The sequence below is a fragment of the Alternaria ventricosa genome, assembly GCF_023758065.1.
Source record: "Alternaria ventricosa strain BMP 2768 chromosome Unknown scaffold_31, whole genome shotgun sequence".
Taxonomy (NCBI): domain Eukaryota; kingdom Fungi; phylum Ascomycota; class Dothideomycetes; order Pleosporales; family Pleosporaceae; genus Alternaria; species Alternaria ventricosa.
Window position 1 is genome coordinate 78,564 of NW_026055711.1, and position 23,018 is coordinate 101,581.

Consider the following 23,018-nt stretch of genomic DNA (forward strand, 5'->3'; position numbering starts at 1 on the left):
AACACGCTATTGTGTACCTGTACATCGGGTATCTTACCGACAATCACCAGATCAAGCATGCGAGGCTTGGTGCGCACCGCAACAAAACCGATTAGCGTCGTTCTTTTTGTGCAGCAGGGCCGTACTAGGTAGGTCATCTAGGAAACCCCACGCGCCCATTAAATCAGTCGGGTAGGGAGCGACCGTCCGCAGATGATTTGCAGGGGTCGATGACTGGGAGGCCTCGCACCGCGACCCTGAAGCTGCTGCAAGACAGGAAGACCTCCCCGAACAGGTGGAACGTCTCTAAGACGCTCGTGGAGATTCAATCTATCCAATGCGGTCAACTCATCCGCCCGCGACCGCAGCCTCAGGTCACCGAGCCTCACCAAATACCGACTGTGTGGCACGGTATCCATTGTCATAGCCACCTCTGCACAGGGGACAGTTTTGAGCATGCGATTTCTTCATCATGGAAGAGCCACTACCACAAATGGCACACGCTTCGCTTCTCTGGAAAACGTCTTGGTGGACACACAATTCGATGTTCCTCGGGAGGACTTCCAGACAGAACTGGCGAGCAACGACGCGCATATTGGGTTTGCAGCCTGCCCGGCATACGCTAGGCTCGATGAAGCATGTATGTTCGCCTGTAAGCCTTCAGCCCCCATGTTTCCATTCAAGGCACTTCCGGCGCGATGGTTGCAGCATTCCCTGTTCATGCAGAGCCAAGCATCAGCTCACGCCTAGCCTAGCAGCCACCTGCATCGCGGATACGCCTACAATGGGGTGGATCCAACCACCATCGTTCTTACATCAAACCTAGTTCAGACTGGAGCTATCTGATCGCCCATCATTCTATATAATATGTGCTTCTCCATGTCTACTTCCGCACTCCATCCCACAGTCACCACATCATACAACACAATGTTTCAGCCTTCGACTCAAGCTCTCGCACCGTGCCCGCCACAATCACCTCCTACCGAAGACATGGCCGTCGGGCCAGGAATCACCTTCTTATCGACTGGTTCGCATGGGGAACAAAAGCCTCGTAAGATGAGAGCTTCCTGTGACGCTTGCTCTCGTGCTAAGGTACACGATCTACCCTTCCATCGAATTGGCAACGGTCCCTAACGCCGATGCCAGGTCAAGTGCGACAAAGTCAGACCAATATGTCACCGATGCGGCACCATGAGTATCTGTTGCAATTACTCACCCTCCATGAGGTATGTCAACTTTGTCTCCAGCCCAGCATTCGAGCTTACGCTTTTACAGACTTGGAAAGCCACGCAAGAACAGGAATCTTGACGGATCCATCAAGCGCGAGATCTCACCAGCGGGCTCTTACGTACCTCTTGGAGCTAGAATGGATTTACTCCCACGCACCGCATTATACAAGTACGAAAGCTCTCCAGAACCGACAGATCCCTTCTACTTCGGTCCCCGTACTCCAGAGTACCACTATCAAGACGCATTTATCGGCGACACGTTCAGTAGTAGTCACTCTTCCGTGGGCTCCGAAGGTGCCAACTCGCGCGTCAACACCTGGCCAAACGATGAACAGATGTTGTATACAAACAACACAGAGATGTTTGCTCCAGTACCCCAGTATCCTCCGCCGGCCACGGCTTTTCAAGGACACGTTCACGTTCGGTCGACTAGCATTTCTAGTCAACCTGACATGGTAGCATCGCTGGAGCGAACTCAGACCCCGGCAGCTATCAGCCATCAGTTTCTTGGCATGCCTGTCTCGCATGATACACAGCAAGAAAAGATCATGGCCTCTCCACCGCCCATGGCATCAGCGCCTTTACCGACACCACCAGATTCCAACATCTTTCTGAGGCATGACTGTACACAGTTCGCTTTCCAAATACTTTGCAGCTTGTATGTGCCACCTGAGAACCAGTCTACTGCTGGTGACTTCAGTTCGCTCGAGAGTCTCCCCAGTTCGGGGTCTGTACTTCCAACCAACGTAGCCGCCGTTGACAACCTCTACACACTCTTGAGCTGCGATTGCTCATCGAATCCTCACTTCTCAGCTACAGTCAACCTAGCCATTATGAAGATACTTTCCTCGTATCAAGCGATGGCAGGTGGCGATCAGCAAGGCGATGTCCATCCCATCGAAACGTACATGAAGACTCTGCAGTATCAGCAAAATTTGCGCGGTGCCTTGGACTCTGAGCAGGAGCAGGTCTATCAAACCAACCTCATTCTCGCCGAGCTCTGCAGAATTGAGAAGCTTGTCGACAAGTTCTCCGAGCGCTACCGCAACGTTGCCAACACAGCCGAGACAGGCATTGATTGCGGTGTGTATGTAGCTATGGAGGCTTCGCTTCGAACTCGCGTCCGCGATACTTTTAAGATCACCATGTCGGTCGCTCCGGAGAACGTCAAGCGTCAGATGGCATCACGAACACAGAGCCGTCTGCGTGTCAACACCGTGTAGCTTTCCTTCCTTCGTCCTGGAGAAGCTTCCTTTCCTTTTCTAGAGCCGCGCTTTACTGCCGCTTCGATGGGTGTGAGCGATGCACGCCTTCCTCTGACTGCGGCCACTTCAAGGATATTTCGTTTACTTCCGCCGGCTCATTACACAACCTGTAAATACCACCAATTACCAACTCACTGATCGACTTCGGACGATACAACGCAGCAAGTGTACTCTACCATTACTGAGATCTCATTGGTGCAGCTGTAATGTATTATTTATCATGAACCTTATCTTCATATTCGTTGCCAAAGTACTACTAATCCGACTTCGCTATCCATACCCATTTCCGGCTACCTTTATTCTGCATGTCGCTTCTTGATGCCTGAAGCGACTGTTCTCTACCTCGTATGATCTTTCCTCTTGGTGCAACATCCAAGCACCACACTACAGCGAGCTTGCCTCCGTTACCGGGGCACAGAGTCCAGAACCAGGCCGTCTTTTCGACATCAACCTCGCGCGGGGACCCTTCACGAATTCGTACGCTACAGTGCTACAACTGCAGCAAAACGTGCCGCAGTGCAGCATTACCGCTATTGTGCGCATGCCATTGGTAGCAAAACGCCCCCAACGTCCAGGAATCGGGCAGATTGGTTGCATGTCGCTTGCGAGAACTTTACCCATAGGCCGGGCCCGCCTTTGAAGTACGCGCATGCGATCAAAACAGGCTATGCTGACTGCTCAGGTTTGTGAATCACTGGGCCAGGCGCTTGGAATGACAAGGTAAGTTTCCGCTCGCACTGCGCCAGATCGAATAGAGGACGATCGAGGGAATGACGGGCAGTCATGATTATGGAGGTCAATTCGCCGAAGATGCGATTGGCGATGGGTAGCCCACGTTGCGAATGTGCGTGATGATGGCTGGAGATCAAGTTCTGAGACTCGTCAAACCAGCCAGTCAGTCGCCCTGATGCTGGAAGCTATCACCATCATCTCGAAAAGAATTGCCTCCCGCCTTCTTCCACAAAAGATCAACAGACCTTCCTCATCGCGATGTCGCTACATGCCATTACATGCCACGAACAACACCTGTCCGCGCTCCTCGCCGAACATCGTCGTGTCTCGCCGAACACCCGCTCCCAACTACAGCTTCTGCAGGATGCGTGGGAGTTTACGCGCCACATACGCACACTAATCATAGCCGAACATAGCCTTACTGGATATTCACATGCTTGCGCCAATAGGGAAGGCGGGCAAGTGTGGAAGTGTGCGGATCGCAGGATAGCAAGGATTAGCGGGGCCGTTCCTGTACCCGGTAGTGTGTAGCGCTGACACATTTGCAGGGCGATCTAGTGCTGAGGCAGGTCAGCTGTTCAACAGTCCATCTTGCGAGGGGGGCAGTGATTAGCGTTCGAACAGAACATGGCCCAAAAGACAAGTCATTGTGATCTAGAAGCGCTGTGGTGGATGGGTGGAGCTTGGAGGCAAGCTTTTGCGGGCCGATTGTGATCGGTGCGGGACAGTCGCGGCGGGCCGATGCCGCCGCGTGCGCGCATAGCCACGCGCACATCTACCGACAGGAAAGAGCGCCTAACATTAGATTACCAGATACACCAGGCTATCGACTCTACGATGAGAAAACATCATGACGCGTCGCACAATCTACACACTCTCTCACCTCAGCCTTGGACGACCATCGTGCCGGCACCCCACAACACGTTCTGAACCGCCCCAAAAGCGGTGCGGACACTGCCTTCTTCGGTACGTGGAAAGGCTAGTCTTACCACGAGTAGCTGGGCAAGGCGTTCTGCCTGGATGCTCATTGGCCAAATTAGATTAACTGCATGTGTAGGATGTCGGCATGGCGGGAAGGATGGCGAACCAACGGTTCTATAGATGGGTTCTGTACCCACGCGACACGACAAACCAGGCTTGAAATGGGTCAACTAACACGACTAAATCTAGGAAAGTGGCTAAGCAGATATCGATACTTTGCTAACGACCCCAAAACTCCAATCTAATATGCTGATGGCACGGAGGAAGGCAGATACCCTGATCACCCCGTTTCGATTGCATCTCTCATTCGCAACCCTCATTGGCCGTGGAGAAAAGGCTCTCTTATCATTCCGCATGACGGCTTGGCTTGTGCACGCGATGAGTACACTATCTTCTTTGCTGAACTAGAACATGTATCACGCGTCTGGTCATTCTAATCTCGGCTCCTCTACATGCAAGACTACGTAAAGACACACTTTCGTCAGTCGTGCGTGTGAATCACACTGGAGTCACCGCAGTTTCGGCCATGTGGCTGCTCGTACGCCGGTGGTGCGAAAGCCACCCCAACGGTCAGACAGGGCATCGGTGAGCGGCAGGCAGGGCAAGATCGTTACAAGGAAGCAACCTATCTCCAAGGTTACATAAGCGCACAATTCTCAACGCCACTACTTGTCGCAATACCGATCAGTGTGGCAAGATTTGTCGCGCCTTTGTCTCCTCCGGTATCGACAATGAGAATAACGGAAAGCTCTACATGTGGCAGCTAATCAGCTGTCGAAAGCACTGGATGCACCACGAACTGATGGTGCTGCTAAAGCGGTGGCCGCAGAAGCGGCCGCATTCTTTATCTCAGTGACGCACCGACAAAGCCACCGAGGAATGTCTTTCTGCTGCCAACTCCGTCTACTGATATCAGGTCAGCGGCCATTACCACGTGATGACAACCCGACAAGGCATAGGTCTTCTCTCCATGCCTCTATCAGCTTGATACTGGCGTTGATCGTCAAGTCCTACATGCACTCACTTCGCCTATTCATCGCCGACGAACTATCATAGCTCGGCGACTTCGAGCACCCTTCCTGCATCTAGTGTATCTGCAATCACCGACATCCAGCTCATGCATTCATGATCCTTCCTTACAATATCTGCAAGCCATCAATGTTCAACACTGATCCGCGCTCCGGCAGAATTGCACCCTTCCATCAGGCTTCTAGAAGGCCGGCATGTTTACACAACATCTTATCCTTGAAATTAGCATATGTCAAATTCTTTCTCGGCATGGGATTGGATACCCACTATACACTCGGGTTCTACAAAAAGGCATACCCAAGTCCCTACGCCACTGTCGTATAAGCATAGACATATACTGTGCATATGCTTGAACCGCGTGGTCTGGCTGCGGGGATTTATCTCGATTCTGTCGCTTGTATCATATCTCATTGGGCGGACACCATGTACGCACGAGGCGCGGTTTCAGATTGTCCCGACGGGTGAAGTGAAGGATGTCATCTAGCCCGATAAGATGGGTGTGCTGGAATAACGGAAGTGGTAGTAACCAGATGCTATTGCATTAGGTGCCACTAACGTGCATCACGTAGTACTAAACTCTAACTATTGCAATGTCTCTTATTTAATAAGAAGTACCTTTATATATATAGTAGTTATATAATTTAAAAATTATAAGTAACTTATTTTACTTTATATTATTATAGTACTATAAATAAAATAAAAAAAAACTAAAATATTAAATTATATATACTATAGTAAGTTAATAGTTAAAAAATATATAATATATACTTTAGTATTTTTATTACTTTTATAACTTATACTATAGCTACTAATATTTCTTTTATTAATATTATAGGTATTAAGTATAGCTTTTAAAAAATACTTATATTTATTAATAATATTTTAGCTACTTATACTTTTTTTAATTTACTTAGTATTAATAAAATAGCTAGTATTTTATAAGCTAACTTTTTTACTTTACTTATTAGCTTTAGTATTACTTTACTTATTATTTTTATTATTACTTTACTTACTACTTTACTTATTAGTTAAAATACTACTTATTAGTAAAAAAATAGTATATACTTTTTTTAAGTATAAAGTATATAAAAGTACTATTAATTTAAAATTTAGCTAATTATATAAATAAAACTTATATAGTATAACTATAAGTAAACTTTAAAAAATAAGTAATAAATAAATTACTTTACTATTTTTTATAAGCTAGCTTTATACTAATACTATAAAAAAAAAACTAAGTACTTTAATAGTACTTTATTTTAGCTTAATATATAATAAATATATATTAATAATATTATTTATAGCTATAGCTTAAAAGTCTAACACTAGAAAAATTTATAAAAGAGTAGAGACGTAGTTAAGAGCTTATTTAGTGTACTAGTGTAGCTTTTAGAGTTAGATTTAAGCTACTATCTACTTTAATAAGTCTTTAGATCTCTAATTTACCTAGAATAAGAATAAGAATAAGAATAAGAATAAGAATAAGAATAAGAATAAGAATAGAGAGTGTATATATAGTAAAAGTATAATTTTACTTACTAAATATTTTAGTATTTTATTACTTTATAATTTATAGCTTTATTAGTTATAAGCTATTAAAAATATATAATTATATTATAATTTTCTCTACTATAAGTAGATGTTAGTATTTATAAAATAGTTACTTTACTAGCCTAAATTTTAGAAGCTTTAACTACGCTAAAAGTAGTAGCGCTAAAAATCTAAGCTTTAGTTTACTTAACACTTATACCTTTAAATATAAAATTTTAACTTTTTTAGAAATACGTCTTTTTATATACTAGTAATAGACTTTACTTTTTTTAGACTAGCTTCTACTATAAAATTATTAGTTTACTAATAAATAGCTTAAAAGTATAAATAAAAGTAAAGTAAAAGTTTAAAAATAGTAGTAGCTATTAAGTAATAAAATCTATATTTAAGTAAATATATATCTTATATATATCTTATGTAAGCTAAACGCGAAGAAACAACTACACGTAGTACTAGCAGGGTATACTCTACAACAACTCTATATGCAGTTACCGAGCCTGTTGATCGACCACGTGGATACCGGAGCATGCCGCTGAACATGCACTCAACACCCCAATTTCCCACTGGACTTCCAAAAAGAGATTGAAATGCTGCTGCGTAACACCAACACCCAGGCACCTGCCTACAAACGTCACGCTACAAACGTCGCGGCAAATCCTACATATCATAACAACCCCACTGAAGTATTTGAAATGAGAAGGGCTGCATGTTGCAGACCCACGCTTGCGTTCCACTACGCGAGACCCGATATACAGGACGAAGCGGGATACCACCTCCACGGTAACCGATGCCATGCCGGCTTCCCGTTTTGAGAACGCGTGCTTTGGCTTGGAACAGCAGAGACCTGCAGCTTGATCGTCAAGCCACCAACAAATCTTTCTTAGCCACTGCATCCACGTCCGTGGAGATGGCACAGACTACTCTAGGCTCTATAACAACCGGGCGGCCCCCAAATCTGAGAAACATCATAGCGACTGCTTCCGCGACTCTCGTAACCCAATCTGGCACGCTCGTATGATGCTAGCATGTCACTGATGTAACCTTCCACCCCCCTGCCCCCATCTTTGCCACAAAGTATCTCCACCAAGAACAATGGGGGTTTGGGGGCGAACACAACAGACTCCAGGTCAAGATCAAGAAAGGAGCTCTGGGTGGCTATAGAAGCGCAATGATGGGTCTAGATCAGTGAGGTAGGGGGAAAGTGGATGATGCGAACTCTTTTGGGGAGGGGAACAGAGGAGGCCAGAGAAAGATGGGATATGGAGATAGTCATCCGATGCTCTAACATGAGTTGTAGAAAGGAGCACAAACGTGAGACTAGCTATTACTATTATCGCCCTCTAGTCCCCATTTCGTCACTTGCCACTGGATAAGCGCCGTCGCTGAGCCTCCGTGTACCTGTTCACACGATCATGACAGACACCCACCCATCTAAACGAAGATGAAACATGAAGTAAAGAAGTGAAGAAGTAGAAAGCGGAGAAGAAGTGAAGAAATCGAATCGAATACATGTTCAAACCCCCTCTCAACCCACACTCTCCCCTCCTCTTTCTCCACCACCCAGCCGCACTTGCCCACCTACTTCACCACCTACTTCCCCATCCACTTCCCCATCCACTTCCCCATCCTCCTTTGGCACCATCTCCCCATCAATATCCAACTCCGCCACCAACTCATCAGCAATCGGCACACCATTCGACAACACAACACCCTCGCTTGCCACATCTTCCACACTACCCGGCCCCTCCTCGACATCCTCATCGGTGATATCATCCAGTAGTCTACTTTGACCGGAAAGCGTGTTGGAAAGCGTGTTGGAAAGCGGGTCGGAAAGATCCATAGGGAGAGGAGTATGAGGGGCGTTCATATCGATACCGTTGAGCATACCACCAGCGTCTCGCAAGCCGTTCGTCAAGCCCCCATTCAAAAACCCATTCGTATGACCAGAGGGGGACATGGGCGTAGGTTTCGGCGATACCCCAATCCCCAACTCCCTAACACTCCTCTTCATACACTCCAACCTCGCCCTCTCAGTCACACACATCCTCCTCGCCAAATCCCTCAACGCGCCTCTCCCCATCTCCACCCTCCCCTCCTGCCAACTCGCCAACTCCTGCGCCACAACCTGTTGGGTATACCGCAACTCCCTGCCCAAATCCTCCAGCTCAACTTTACTCTTATCCATTTTATCCTGGGCGTCGCGCTGCACCCGACTGCGCGCGTCGTCGAGAAGACCGAGGGGCCAGCGGTCAGAGCGGCGGACGGAAAGGTTATGGCGATCGATTGCTTTCTGGGTGGTGGACATGGAGGTTATGAGTGTGGAGGGGCGGGATAAAGCGGTTAGGATGGCGGTTATGGTGCTGGAGATGGCGTGCATGGAGTAGTAGAAGCCGGACATGGGGGAAGCATCACTTTGTTTTAGCGTTTGGGTATATCGGTCTAGCGCTTTGAGATGCTTAACCGGGAGGAAAGTAAGAGAGTGAAGAGCTGTGTTAGCGATTTTAGCAGCGTCGTTGAGGTCCGAGGACGCGGAGCGGACTTTGTTTGCGCGCCGTAGGACGGAGCGCGAGGCGTGGTGTAGGGCGCGCACGTTTTCGCGCATGTGTTGGACGAAGAGTTCGACTTCGCGGACGTCGTAGATGGGCGCGTATTCTTCGCGGAGGCGCTCGACGCGGAGTTCGGCTTTGCGGGCTGAGCGCTCGGCGAGCATCGAGGAGTCGATGTCGGGGACGAGGAAGAATTCCCAGACCATTTCGTGGGTGGAGAATGTGGGGTGGCGGAGGAGGATTTTGAGGAAGGCGTCGAGGCGGAGTTGCATGTCGCGTAAGATTGACCGCGATGGTCGAGAGGGTATCAGGTATGGTGATGCTAGATTCTGGATGGCGGGTAGCCATGAAGCGGGGTGTTCTTGTGCGAGCCATTTCGCAAGGTTCTCGAAGTCCTGTGATGATCTACGACATGTAGTGACGGTGATCGTTTTGTTGTCGTTTGGCGCCCCTGACTTTAGCACTAGGCGTACTGTTCCATCCTCGACGAAGAAAGACCGAACAACAGTAGTCGTGCGGCCATCCGGACCGGCTTCATTCGACAAGAGCACCAGGTCGTCAATACGGTTCCGAACATCGTCGTCCTTAGCGAGCTCTACAGCGGTGAGACCACGAGCGTCCCTGTAAGATAGGTCTACTCTTGGGTCTTGGAAGAGCACCCGTACCATATCTGTTCGACCGTATTTACTAGCTACCATGAGCGGTGTGAACTGTCGATCGTTCGTTGCGTTGGCGTCGGAATCGCAGCGGTACAGTAGCTTTGCGGCTAGCTGAGGGTCAGTGATGATGTGAAGCAGACTGTTGCCCTTGTTGTCGACGTGCTCATCGAGGTGTAGTGGTTGTCCATCGTCTTGATCCTGGGTTGCGGCAAGTAGTGCCTTGTCAACCATGTCGTGATACTCGTCATGATCATACGATCTACATAGAGCGAACACTGGTGTTTGGCCATTCTTGTCCTTCAGCCGCCAAGGAAGAAGATGTCCAATGCGGTCGATGAGACGAGGCTGATTGAAGAGATAATGCGCTACACATCTACCCTTCGCGTCTGGTTTCGAAAGGTATTCTTGCAGTGCCTGAGGGCTCGGACTGTTGTCCAGGATGTAATTGAGGATTGTGTCCGTGGTTTTGGCGTGGCCCAGTTGGATGGCTGCACTCAACAGATTGGTCCCTTCATTGTTGTAGTCCTCGAAGACAAGAGAGGGGGTGTAGTACTCAGTAAGACTGAGCAGGTATTGGAGGGCCTTGTCCTGTCTGTTCTCAATCGCCATCATCAGTACTGACTCGCCATCAGGCCCTTGAGTCATGGTCAGCTTTTCTATCGAGACATCGCCTTCGATAGCGCTGACGCGAGAGTCGAGGGTTGTGCGTGAATGATATGAGCGTGCTGAGCCACTCGACATACTCCTAGTGTCCGTGATAGAGACCTTCTTCTTCATCTTCGGTCTGCCGGGTAGTGGTGGTGTTTGAGCGCGCTGAAAGGGGAAGATATGCGCCAAAGGACCATCTTCATGCGCACTCTTCCCGCGAGATGGGCTTCGGGGTCGTAACGAGAAGTCATCGTCACCGTTCAAGGTCGTGCCTGCTACGGAATGTAGATCGGATAAACTTGCAGCGAATCTGACTGGGCGATACCTTGGTGGGGTTTGGCTTCCGTCTGAGAAGCTGTCCAAATCTGCGTTGAAAGATCTGTCCGGCTCCAGTATGCCCTGCATTGTCGCAAGGTCACCAGATTTCGTAGCCTGCCACAATGCCCTATTCCGTCGACTTGCTCTTCGCAGGCCGCCTGAATCTGTAGTGAGGTATGAGAGAACAGCCTCGAACGTGCTGAGCGCATAGCCCATCTCTCCACTCTCGACATCATCGATGAAGATGAAGTGCCGCATGTATGAAAGCCGCGCCTGCAGATGTCGTACTGGCGCTCTTATCACTACTATGAGCAATAACGAAACGAGTGTATCAGCGTTGATAGTGAGAAGATGATCCTGCTTCTCCGACATTTGTTCTCCGTTTGACATGGTCCTCGCCTGCGATTCATCCGGCATTGTGATGTGCTTCTGTACTCCCAGGAGTATTTCCAACATCTCTTGCGGACTGCCTGCAACACCCATCTTCTTGAACATGTCCACAGCCTTCGAAAGCCGTATGGCTAGCTCTTGCTTGCCCTTGCGACCATGGCCAATGTCGATTCCGACTTGCGATATATCGATATCCACCATCTGTCGTGTGCGGCGCTCAAGATCCTTGTCTTCTAGGAGCCGTATTTCCTGTATTCGTGGGAAGAGGATGGTGTGGTGTACTTGCTCCGCAATGTATCGCTCGATCATGCGCTCGACGATCGGACCAGTCAAGTCGGTTGTTGCGCCCAGTAATGACAGTTGCTGCTTGTCCACCATCTGGAAGAGATCAATGGCCGCTGTCACTGCCGTCTCTAGCGATCTCCGCATCTGGTCCTCCTCGTCGCTGATTTCTAGATTCGACACAAAGCCATTCGGGCCGTGAGACATGCTGCTATGCAAGGATAAAGGCGTCGTCTCTGCTGAGGATACCGATCCGCGTCTCCGTGAGCTCATTGACGAGCGCCGCGATCTCTGTGATGGTGTCGCTGGTAGGGGCTTCTCTAGCTCCTTGCCAAACTCTCTGAATAGTCTCTCCAGGCCGGGTTGCATCTGACGCGCGATCATGGGGAAATGGTTCAAGAGGTCGCTGAACGACTTGACCTCCTTCTTCCGTGGCATCGACGAGCCGGCACCTCCAGGCGGGCCCGCTGCGCCTGACGGTCCTGCAACTGGTCCCACATCTTGTCGCGGTCCTAGTGTAGCGGGTATTATGGGGTTCGCATCGAAGGTGCCTATGAGGGGCCGCGATATGAAGTATACGAGCCAAGGCTGCGCATCGAAGGAGTCGGGGTAGAATATGGTGTCGCTCAAGAGCTGCGCTTGGTTGAGTGTCTTGAAGCCTGCGTCTCGATTAGCATTTAGACGGCATTCCCTCCTGCGACCCATGTCTGCGCACCTTTGTTGCTGTAGATGAAAGCGTCCTTGACTATCACCGTCCGGCCATTCGCGGTCGTAAACTGCTTCGCCTTCCCCCGCGTCTCCCTGAAACTACCAGAGTCCTTGACATGGTTGTTCGGCCCCACTCCGCCCGGGACGCGCAGCACATGGCTTGCGAGGAAGTCTTCGGAGCCGCTGAGGTCGATGTACGAGGTGTTTGATTCTTTGTCGCGCGATGTGAGGAGGACTTCGGTGGTCGGGACGAGCAGAACCTATAGAATCCAGCGTCAGTATATGTACTACCCCCTATACTCAGGACTCGTACGTGGTGCTGGGCTGGCTGGCACTGGCTGGGGAGTGCACTACGGAAGAAGGCCCGTAAGAAGGGATTCAGCACGGGAGGCATTCAATCGACATTAACGAGGCTCTGGGGGTATTTCGGCATGCGCAGAGCATGTGATCTGGCGAATTAGTCGCGCGATCAGGTGTAGGCGTCGGAGGCGTTGTAGTCGTGAATAGGAGCCTGGTGCGATGGTTCGGAATGCGATGGATGGCGACGGCGTTGGCGCAGCGGTGGGGGTGTTTACGGCGGTTGCGCAAGGAGCGGAAGTGATGCGAGCGGCGAGGCTGGCACACAGACAGGCGGGTGATAGCAGAAGGTTCGCAAACAATTGGGATGATGGCTGATAGCAGCGTCGCCAGAGCCATTGGCTTGTGATGGTGATTGCTGCTAGCTGGGGGCGGCTAGCGTTCGACGCGACTCTTTCGTCATCGCTCCCGCCCTTCCCCAGCTTTGTCTCACCACGCCACGTTGGCACCAAACGGTAAGGAAACACTGTTGGACGCGTAAGAGACTCCGAAACGCGCTTTTGACGCATCTCCAGCTATGCAAATGTTTGTCTTCCATCTCAAAGCGCGTTGTCACTGCCCTTGCGCCACTGCTGTGGCTGAGATGTGGCCACACGGTACGCGCACTGCCGGCAGGTAAAAGCGACCGAAGGCGATCATTCATAAGCACTACTATATGACAGGCATTGCCTGGGTAGATCTTAATGTGTCACCTCTCATCTTCCGCTTATGAGGGGCGGTTTCAAGGACCTCTCACACAACGCTTGCACAACGACAAGCAACCGATTACGCATCATCGCATTTTCAAGTCGAGCGATGAACTTGGGTATCAGACAAGATTGATCTATAGAAACAGCAGAAAGCACGCCCATCTACTTAGACGACTTCCTACAAAGTTTCGTCCCATAATCCAGCACACTCCAATTCTCCGTCCCCGGCGTCGTCTCCGTAAAAAACACACCCTCCGGATCCCACTTCTGCCTAATCTGCAACAGCCTCTTATAGTTACTGCCCCAGTACGCTTCTTGCCAGTTGGGCTCATTCAAATCCCCCTCGTTCACATAACTCGCTCCATTGGGACTCACATCCCTCAGCCTCTTCCCCAGGACGTTAGTGTTGAAGTTCTCGCGTTCCTTTTTAACCTCCCACGGCTCCGTCCCCGTCATAAGCACATTCGTGATAACGAAGGAACTAGCGTTGCGCCAGGTCGGGTGAATGGCGTTGTCGACGACGGGATACGCACGGCCGGGGTTAACAATGTGCCCGACGTTGAAGCCGAGCTGCGTGGGTTCAGGCATCGCGGCGTAGATGAGCGCATCTGCGATTTCGTCGCCGTGGGCCGTGATGTCGGATTGAGTGAAGAGGCGGCCGCCGACGATGGATTGTTGGTTCGGAGGCTCGTCTTCGAACATGTCGATGTAGAATTCGAAGAATGTGGGGAAGGCTTTGGTGTGGGTGTCGTAGGGGACGCCGGCGGCGTCGAGTTGTTCGTATAAGGGTGCCATGACCGCTTCGAGTTGTTCTTTGTTCATCTTGGGGCCGACGAAGGGGGCGATGTGGAGGCGTTGCGGGCCGGGGCCTACTTCGAAGTAGACGAACATGCCGTGCGAGCTGTAGTGGTTGGCGAGGTTGTGGAAGATGTGGACGCCCTTGGCAAACAGCTCGGTGTCGTTGGTGTGGGTTGAGTTGATGTTGAGGATAGTGCCGGCGGTGGGGACCTCAGGGAAGGTCTTGACGGTGATGGCGACGACGACGGCAAAGGAGCTGGGGCCGCCGCCCTTGAGAGCCCAGAAGAGGTCGGAGTTTTCTTTCGCGTTGGCGGTTACGTATTTGCCCTCGGCGGTGATGGCGTCGAAGGAGAGGACGTTGTCGGCGCCCATGCCGTAGATGCCCGTTAGTGGGCCGTGGCCGCCTCCTTGGATGTAGCCGCCTCCCCAGCCGACGGTTGGGCACTCTCCTCCAACGATGACTACCTTGGGACTCTGGTTGAAGCACTGTCGGAACAGCTCGCGGCCTTGGACACCAGCACCGACAATAGCTGCAGTGCCCTTCCAGTCACCGGGTCCAGTGTACTTCTTCAGGAACTTGACATCTCTGAAGCTATGGGTGTTGATGATGAGTGAGCCGTAACCTGTAGAACGGCCCCTGTACGCTTGTTAGTCCGGTCCTGCTCGAAGACCAGGGTGTTGCCTTACATGAAGTCGTGACCAGTATTACGGATGATCAAACGAAGGTTGCGCTCTCGAGCAAAGTCCACACCCGCTTTGATCTGTTCCCTTGTAGTCGCCATAATGACGTACTTTCCGTACATACCCTGTGTGCAACTACCCGATGGGTCGTCCGTCGGCATGCAGGTGTTGTTGGTTTTGAACGGCCAGAGCTCCGCAATGGGGTGGTCAGTTCTAGCATTGCATTAGCTTCGTCATCTGTATTCCCCGAGAAAGTTCCTCATACAGCCATTGCTCATTTGCCCAGTTGGCTTGGGTGTCCGCACACTTCGCCGCATCGTAGACGCTAGTTCCGTTTCCGAAGTTGGTGTAGCAAACAGCGCCTGGTGGTATGGCGAGCTGTAGTGCGCCAGAGACGGTCTGGTTGAGCTTCGACCAGTCTTTGTTGGTTGGCCAGCAAGAGTTGTCGGAGTAGCATTTGCCTGGAGTTCAATAATCAGCATACATTCCAATGAATCGAAGAGCGGATATTGCTTACACTGGTAGTCAACGCCATCCACCTTCTTGACCTCACCAATCCATTTGGCGCCCAAGACACCATTGGTCGCCAGTAGGAGCGGAGCGAATATTGAGAAGCGACCCATATTGACGAAGGCAGGAGGGTATACAGAGTCGATCGACTGTCCACAAGGTATCTGTGGGCTTCCCGTCTATTTATCTCAGTCATGGCTACAAACGCTTCGCAGTTCCCTAGCTAGCCTAGCGCATATTCTCGGAGAAGCTCTAGCCTTTGTCATTAGCAACGCGGTACGCCCTGCAGCAAACACTCATGCTCTGAGATTGGCCTAATACTAGCAGAGCGCAAGAGGTAGTACTGCTAGTCTGCGAACCGTCTTCCAGACCCAGGGTACCTGGAAATCCGAGCCGAACTCAACAGCGGCAGTAGAGCCCCAAGAGGTAATTAATTCTCACTAGAACACATCGTCGGTACCGGGCCGCTGGGAAACACAAATGAGTTGGCGTCTTTGCGTCGATCCTATTCACCCGGATAATCTTGGGGCCCTGGTAGACTGCCCGCCAAGACAACGGTGCTTGTATGGCTTATTCTTTTCGCCACAATCCAGATATCTCGAGAACCTGAATCTCGTGATTGCCACGTTGTTGATGTTGGCGAGGCTGGCAGAACTGCCGCAGCGAAGCACTGCACGCGGGCTCACGTCCGGTATGCGGCTCGTGTATGTAGCATTGCGCCTCGTCTAGCCAAGCCGGTACGATCTAAACGCTCGACTAATATAGCTGCGCATAAGAGATCTCGCGTGGCAATACTTGCATTATGCCCGGTAAGCATCGAATCTGCAATCGAATCAGAACTTATTGCGGCGCTCTGCGATTGAAGACGTGCAATCAACACGCGCTTACGCGCATATACACAACAACGGCAGTCAGCGATGTTGTCCAACGTAGATGCATCTGGAAACCCATTGATCTGCAGTGGATCTATATCGCGCTTGTGGGGTGGAACAATGGGGTACCCTTTGACCATGGGTGCAGGTGAATGATTCGGTGCGGTTGAGATGCCTCGTCTGTACGAATTAACCTTTCGGTGGCATGAGCGATGAGCATGGCGACTTCATGCCGTAATTTTAGCCTCGGGATAGCAGCTCCCTTCTGTGTATTCTCCGCATCCGCCTGTCCCCGCGGTTCGCAGCTCCACTTTGTCACGGAGCAAGGGTCCAGCGGCTCGCTTCCGGAGAACCGCGATTGGATTCTGCTGCTGAGCCGTCAGTCAGTCTTTTCACGCACATGATGCAGCTCTGAGAATACCATGATATCGGCATTTGTCTCGGTGGTATTAATGTTCCAATACGAAGGTAATGAGACGACGGCCCTCTGGATGATCGTCGTGATCGTCGATAGTAGCGCCGGTTCCATGAGGCCGCAGGTCCGGGAGTCTGGACATGACACGCATCCGAGCCGTGTTTACGTTCAGGTTATTCCACGCTAGCAAATCTGACTTGGTTCAATTCCATGTGATGGTCAACGCTGGAGCCCCTGTACAGCTTCTATAGCTGCATCCGCCGAGGTAGATGCTCAACTCCACGTATAGAACTGGGGGCCTGAGTGGCGAAAATTTGGTTCCAGAACCAGGCTCATTCGCTTCCTCGCTCGAACCCAAATCATCGTATGGTATACGGCCTCTTAGGCCAGGCGATCTGCTACCAGAGTGTCGGTATCGTAGTCAGATATATACAGCTCTGGAAAGTCCGCTCGAATTCGACTTTGAGTGAGTCTTGTCGCTTCGATTTGGAAGGTCCCATTGTCAATCTCTACAACCTTCTTTGAGAAACACTGTTGCGCTGAATTCTCCACGATTTTGTATGAGAACTCTGGACTTGCGTTCCTTCCGTCCAGCTCAGGATATGCCTCCCCATAATGAAGATTAACCGAATATGGCGCGATTCTGAGCATCTTGAGGGAGGGACATCGTGTATGTGTCCATTAAAAAACCGTGTCGCGAGTTGGTGCTGGATGTCGCGAGAATCCACTCCAGGCAGAGAGGAGGACAATAGGGACTTCAATGTTGCGGCCTTGGTAAAGATGCAGCATATTTAGCTTCTTAAGCTTTTCGATCGGTTCCTAGAAAGCGCGCTGTATTATTGAATCTGAAGTCACATTTTGGAGTTCACGCATGTGGTGACAAAAGTGCCGAAGATCTGGTTCCGTGTCACCAGCGCTTTACCGTCTTCGTTCACGGAGTTGTTTAACTTGTCTTTATTCCGTAGTCCGAAGTAAACAAGATTCCGCAGTTTGGATGAGCTGGACAGGTATTGTAGTGGTTGATATTTGCACACGGACAGAGACAGCGTAGTTACCGGAGGCAAAATTGTTAGCTGAGCCAGACCCTGGTTCATGTCGTGTGCCCTCTAGTAGGTTCAGACTCCGCGTGTGTACCAAGTGCTTTCGCGCGCCGATGTCAAGGCATCGCCGGAATACAGTGGCATTGCCCGGGAAGAGCCAGTTCGGCAGCCGCTCATCGCGAGCATATGCACTGATCTGTAGCACGATACTTCGGTACAGGTACTCCGTAGCGAAGTTGTTTCAGTCCTTCGAAACTAAGCAAAGCGCTTTCAAATCCGAGTAGAGCGAAAGCTGGGAAATGCGATCAGCCAACAACAAATGTCTGTTTGGCGCTGTGCTGTTCAACGCGGAAGTCGCACATATTCCAGTATCATGCGCTTGGAATCGTCGACAAGCTCGGCTTTTAGGCGGATATTGAGTGCGTGAATATCCATGCTGCGATGAGTGGTGATGGAGGATTGGTTGCGCAATGGAAGTGTGGACAGTGATCGGATGAGGGGCACGGTTCTCTCACGTGACGTCGTGCTGGGGACCCCTGGCGGCTTCCTGAAGCAGCGGGGCAACGCGAATAACGTGGAACAGCGCGTCGCGTCCACATCGCGACTTCCCGCAAAATCTCTCTCCTACACACTATCTCAACGCGTCATGGAGTCTCTTTCGAACGAGGTCCAGCTACTCATACTCCGATACATCGATACGAAACGCGACCTTAAATCTCTTTGTCTGACGTCGAAACACCTGCGCACCCTCAGTTTACCGCGACTGTACCATACTGTCTACTTACACACTAGGGAGGAAGGCCTGACAAGATTCTTCAAATGCATCGCTGCAGGGGCCAGTTACCACCTGCGTCACATCAGGAGCTTATCTTTCGAAGATGAGTTACGTGACTCATTTGGATTGGACGATTCAGCCCTGGAAAGTGCGGCTGATGCAAGAGACTTGCAGATGCATCTTTTGATCTCCATGCTCCCAGAGAATCAGCTTCACGCCTTCAAGTCAGTTTATCTCATAATGAGTCGGCATAGATATTGATCCCTAAGCAAACTTAGATTCATCGCCTGCCGAAGTCTTCGAGGAGACATCCTTCTTCTACTCAAGAGTAGTCAACGAGAACTGCAACATCTGCAGCTCCGTTGCCTCGAAGAGGTGGAAATAGATCTCACAACTTTTCGGTTTGACCCCGAGGGACATGACCCCAATCTACACGGAACCGCCGACTCGCAAGACAAACTCTTGACACTACCTCACTTGAAGTTATACAAAGTCGATGTTGACCAGGTTTGGTGCTGCTTGGCAGCCACCATCGATTTCAGCAACCTCAAAACTCTTGCGTTGTACAACTGCAAGGACGACACTTTTTACGGAAAGTTTGTGTCTAGCCTCAACGGCAAAAGCCCTGTTTTGGAACATGTGTATGCTACCGTTGACGACAGTGATTCCATCTCAGATCTGCTTTACTGCTGCGAAAACCTTACCAGTCTGCATCTCGTCTGGACTATGGATTGCAATCTAGACAAATTCTGGTGCATGATTGAGCGCAGGGGTCCCGGACTGAAGAGTCTCGGCGTTCAGCAACCAAACATCTTGGATCCTTTCGGCGATGCGGGCGACCAGTTGTCGCGCCTACTTTCGACATGCCAGAATGTGCAACATCTTCGCTTACCAATAGATAGCGAAGTTATGAAAGCTTCCACATGGGAAGAAGATGAGGACTACACGGAGTTCGTGGTAAGTAGAATTCTCTGACCTACTGAAGCGACATGGCTGACGACGGCTAGGCATGTTTCGAGAAAATGTCGCAGTTACGCTCAATCCTATTCACATACGATCCCGAAGGCAACAATAACAACGAATACCCGCATGAGTCAGCTCTCCAACCTATAAACTTTGCCAGCAAGTTGTTCCAACATCTTGACGCCCGTGGATGTTGTCCCAATTTAGACGTTCTGGTTGTGGGCAGACCGGTGGATTTTGAGGGCAGAGACGACAACATACAAGGTTATGGACATCGACTAGATTACGAGGATCCATATCCATGGCAATGCTTTATCAAAGGCTATCGAATGCCAGGACGGACCAGAAGCGCGCCTAAGGAAAAGACTGCTGTAGCGGTACGTGTACCGGCTCATGTACTGCGATCTCATCAGCCTGGGTACAATATGCCAGACATCATTCCACGAGCGCATTGGATGGATTCCACTGCTGGAGAGTCCTGGGGGTTCTTGGCTGATCGCAACATTTGAAATTTCATTATCACTGTATATGTCACCTGGGGTATACGCCTATGCCATTCACAATACAAAACCTCATCTACTGCGCATTCGGCCTGAACACGCTCATACCATTCTTCTTGCCCCAAGCCCAGACCTTGCCATTCAGATCCGGCACCATGACCAACCAGATGATTGTCGCAACCCATGCTCCGATAGTATCGACAACCACGTTATTCCTCTGACTACCGGACATGGAGCCATACCGCATCAGATGCACCAGCCAGTTTGTAGGAGTCATGAAATCGCCACCTTCCAGTCCTTTGACCGCCGCCGTCGCAGCTTCCAGCTCAGTCTGCTTGGGATCGGACGACTCTAGCTCAAAGCTCACGGGGTGTTTCGTCTTGTTCTCGTTCTCGAAACCGGGGGATAGTATGCTGCCTGGGAAGACAACGTGGATATCGACGTCGAAAGGTGCAGGCACCACACCGGTGCTACTCGTCTTGGAGCGCCGCGCCGCGTTGTAAAGCTGGACTTCGGAGCGAAGGCCGTCGGCGAGGGATCGAATTGCGGCTTTGGCGGGGGAGTAGGCGGAGTAGCCTGCGAGATTCATGAAGGCGAGCGCGGATGAGGTCATGATGAACTTGCGAGGTAGTTCTGGAGCAGTACCCTTTTCTTGCGGCTTGTACGGTACTTCGGGGTAAAACCATGCCTGCAGTGTCTTGTGTGCCATGTATGCCGACGCAAAGTAGTTGAGCTCCATTTGTCTCCTCAGCGTCTCAGTGCTCGTCTCGATGAAGAGGCCTGGTACTGAAGACCCCGCGACACACCACACTATCTCCGGCACGCGTCCGTTGTTCCATGCTGTGGCTTCCTTCAAAATGCGCGTGTTCTCAGACTCGGAGGTTACGTCGGCGGCGATGTAGGTGAAGCGTTGGGTCGAGGGGTTCTTGGCATGGGCTTTCGCGTGGGCTAGGGCAGTTTCGAGGTTCTTTGCGGTGCGTGCGACGAGGATGAGGTTTGCGCCGCGGGCGGAGAGGAGACGGGCGATTTCGCAGCCCATTCCTTGGGAGGAGCCCGTAAGTAGGACCGTCTATGTATGCCATTAGCACGTCTTCCATAGAGTACGATACAATACTTACTCTTCCCTCCACAGGGAATTGGTTGCCCTTCCAGAATGCGAAACCCATGATGTCCGCACTAATAATTCCAACGAGCACCAAGAGGACGATGGTCGCTCCAAGAAGCAGTTGGGACATGGGGAACGGCACTCAGACTCCGAAGAAAAGAAGAAACGGACGCCTGATTTCTGAATCTGCTTACGCGGACGAATTGGTACCGCAATGCTCAATTGGTGTACGGTGAAATCGCGTGTCAGTATCGAATTCACATGCGGCGTGCTTACATACGCACACGCCCTGCAGCTTAGCTCCGCTCCACTAGTGGAGACTTTCCGACCTCCGCGGTAAAGCCAAGACTTCTTACCGAAAAAAAGTTCCCGCGACACTTTGCGACCACCACATACGCCACGCACCAACACATATCGCAATCATGGCAAAAAAGAGAAAGGCTGGTAGTGGCGGGTCGCGCGCGCCAAAAGCGCTGAAAGAGGAGGACTCCAGGATGGCGGTTAACTCATATGAGGATGTTGCGGATTCCGAGGACGAGTTCCATATCAATCGCGACAAGGTACTGCTGGATGAAGGACCGGCGGCTAAGAGGTTGAGGAAGTACCAGGAAGAAGGTTAGCCAAATGATGTTATATGTATGGTATGCGATAGCTGATCTGGACCTAGACAAATTCTTAGAAGCCTCAGACGAGGAAATCCTCGATGCCGGCAGCGATGACGACGATGAAGACGATTTCGACGACCAAGATACCGGCGACGAGTCTGGAGATGATGTCACGGGACAGCGCAAACCAGTCGATGAGGAAGACGAAGACGTTGGTGGATGGGGTACCTCGAAGAAGGATTACTACAACGCCGATGCGATAGAAACGGAGCAAGATGCGTTGGATGAGGAAGCTGAAGCGAGGCGCATACAAAAGAAGCAGCTACAAAGCATGACAGAGGCGGACTTTGGCTTCGACGAGGACGAGTGGATGGCGCAGGAGGGAGAGAAAGATGCAGAAGGTGGCGCGGTCGTAACAGAAGTGCTCCCGCAACTTCAAATCACGGACAACATGACCGAGGAAGAGAGGATGAAGATCATGCGCACGCGATACCCCGAGTTCGAGCACATTTCGAAAGAATACTTGAGGCTGCAACCGCTACACGAGGAATTGGCTGCCGCCGCGAAGGCCGCCGAGAAGGTGCTGAAGGCACAAATGGCGAAGTCGGGGAAGGCAGACAGAATTCCACCAACACCAAAGGCTGTCACAAAATACCGGGCATGCGCCGCATATCTCGCAGCGATGGCCATGTACTTTGCTATACTCGGCTCCACTGCAACGGACGATGGATCGCCTGTCATCGCAATGGATCCTGCTGAGCTACACGAACACCCAGTTATGGAGACCTTGCTGAAGTGCCAGAAGGTATGGACGCGGATAGAAAACCTGCCTATTGCGGATCCCATGGTAGAGACCGGTGACGACGACGACTCAGCTATGGAGGACGTGAGCGCCGAGGAACTCGAGAACGACCTGACCGTCAAGAAACCCACAAAGCAGAAGAAGACCAGGGCGGAACGAGCAGCCGAAATGGCACAAGCAGAAGCAGCAGCGCGACGCGCCGCGAAGCTCGCCAAGACGGAACAAGACCTCGCATCACTCGATACCCTCGCCGACAAGGCCGCACTCAAGAAGGCATCCCGCAAGAAGAAGACCGTAGAACCCAAACTCAACCTGCTCAACGCAGACGACTCGGACTTCGGCGAAGAAACCGAACTCACCGCCCACGAAGCCGCCGAAAAAGCCAAGAAGAAGAAATCCCTCCGTTTCTACACCTCGCAAATCGCCCAGAAGGCCAACAAGCGCGATGCCGCCGGAAAGGACATGGGCGGCGACGCCGACATCCCGCACCGCGAACGCCTCAAGGACAGACAAGCGCGTCTGCAAGCCGAAGCCGAGAAGCGAGGGCAACACAAGGACGCTGGTCCTGGTGTTGCTCTGGGCGAAGACG

The 23,018-nt window shown here is 51.0% G+C and overlaps 4 protein-coding genes across 4 annotated transcripts; 1 reads left to right on the forward strand and 3 right to left on the reverse strand.

The window, feature by feature from the left end:
- Nucleotides 1-1,200: 1,200 nt before the first annotated feature.
- J4E93_010494 (uncharacterized protein) lies at nucleotides 1,201-2,431 on the forward strand (the record flags this gene model as incomplete). Its single annotated transcript, XM_049348373.1, has 2 exons — nucleotides 1,201-1,205; nucleotides 1,255-2,431. The coding sequence occupies 2 exons, from the start codon at nucleotides 1,201-1,203 to the stop codon at nucleotides 2,429-2,431; spliced, it is 1,182 nt and encodes a 393-aa protein (XP_049194444.1).
- A 5,860-nt stretch (nucleotides 2,432-8,291) lies between these two features.
- On the reverse strand, nucleotides 8,292-12,711 carry J4E93_010495 (uncharacterized protein; the record flags this gene model as incomplete). The annotated part of the gene is made up of 3 exons (XM_049348374.1): nucleotides 8,292-12,268; nucleotides 12,325-12,577; nucleotides 12,631-12,711. The coding sequence occupies 3 exons, from the start codon at nucleotides 12,709-12,711 to the stop codon at nucleotides 8,292-8,294; spliced, it is 4,311 nt and encodes a 1,436-aa protein (XP_049194445.1).
- Nucleotides 12,712-13,525: 814 nt separating this feature from the next.
- J4E93_010496 (uncharacterized protein) lies at nucleotides 13,526-15,465 on the reverse strand (the record flags this gene model as incomplete). Its single annotated transcript, XM_049348375.1, has 4 exons — nucleotides 13,526-14,798; nucleotides 14,849-15,055; nucleotides 15,108-15,303; nucleotides 15,360-15,465. 4 exons carry the CDS (start codon nucleotides 15,463-15,465, stop codon nucleotides 13,526-13,528), a joined length of 1,782 nt encoding a protein of 593 aa, XP_049194446.1.
- A 4,528-nt stretch (nucleotides 15,466-19,993) lies between these two features.
- On the reverse strand, nucleotides 19,994-21,083 carry J4E93_010497 (uncharacterized protein; the record flags this gene model as incomplete). The annotated part of the gene is made up of 2 exons (XM_049348376.1): nucleotides 19,994-20,986; nucleotides 21,036-21,083. The coding sequence occupies 2 exons, from the start codon at nucleotides 21,081-21,083 to the stop codon at nucleotides 19,994-19,996; spliced, it is 1,041 nt and encodes a 346-aa protein (XP_049194447.1).
- Between the last annotated feature and the right edge of the window lie 1,935 nt (nucleotides 21,084-23,018).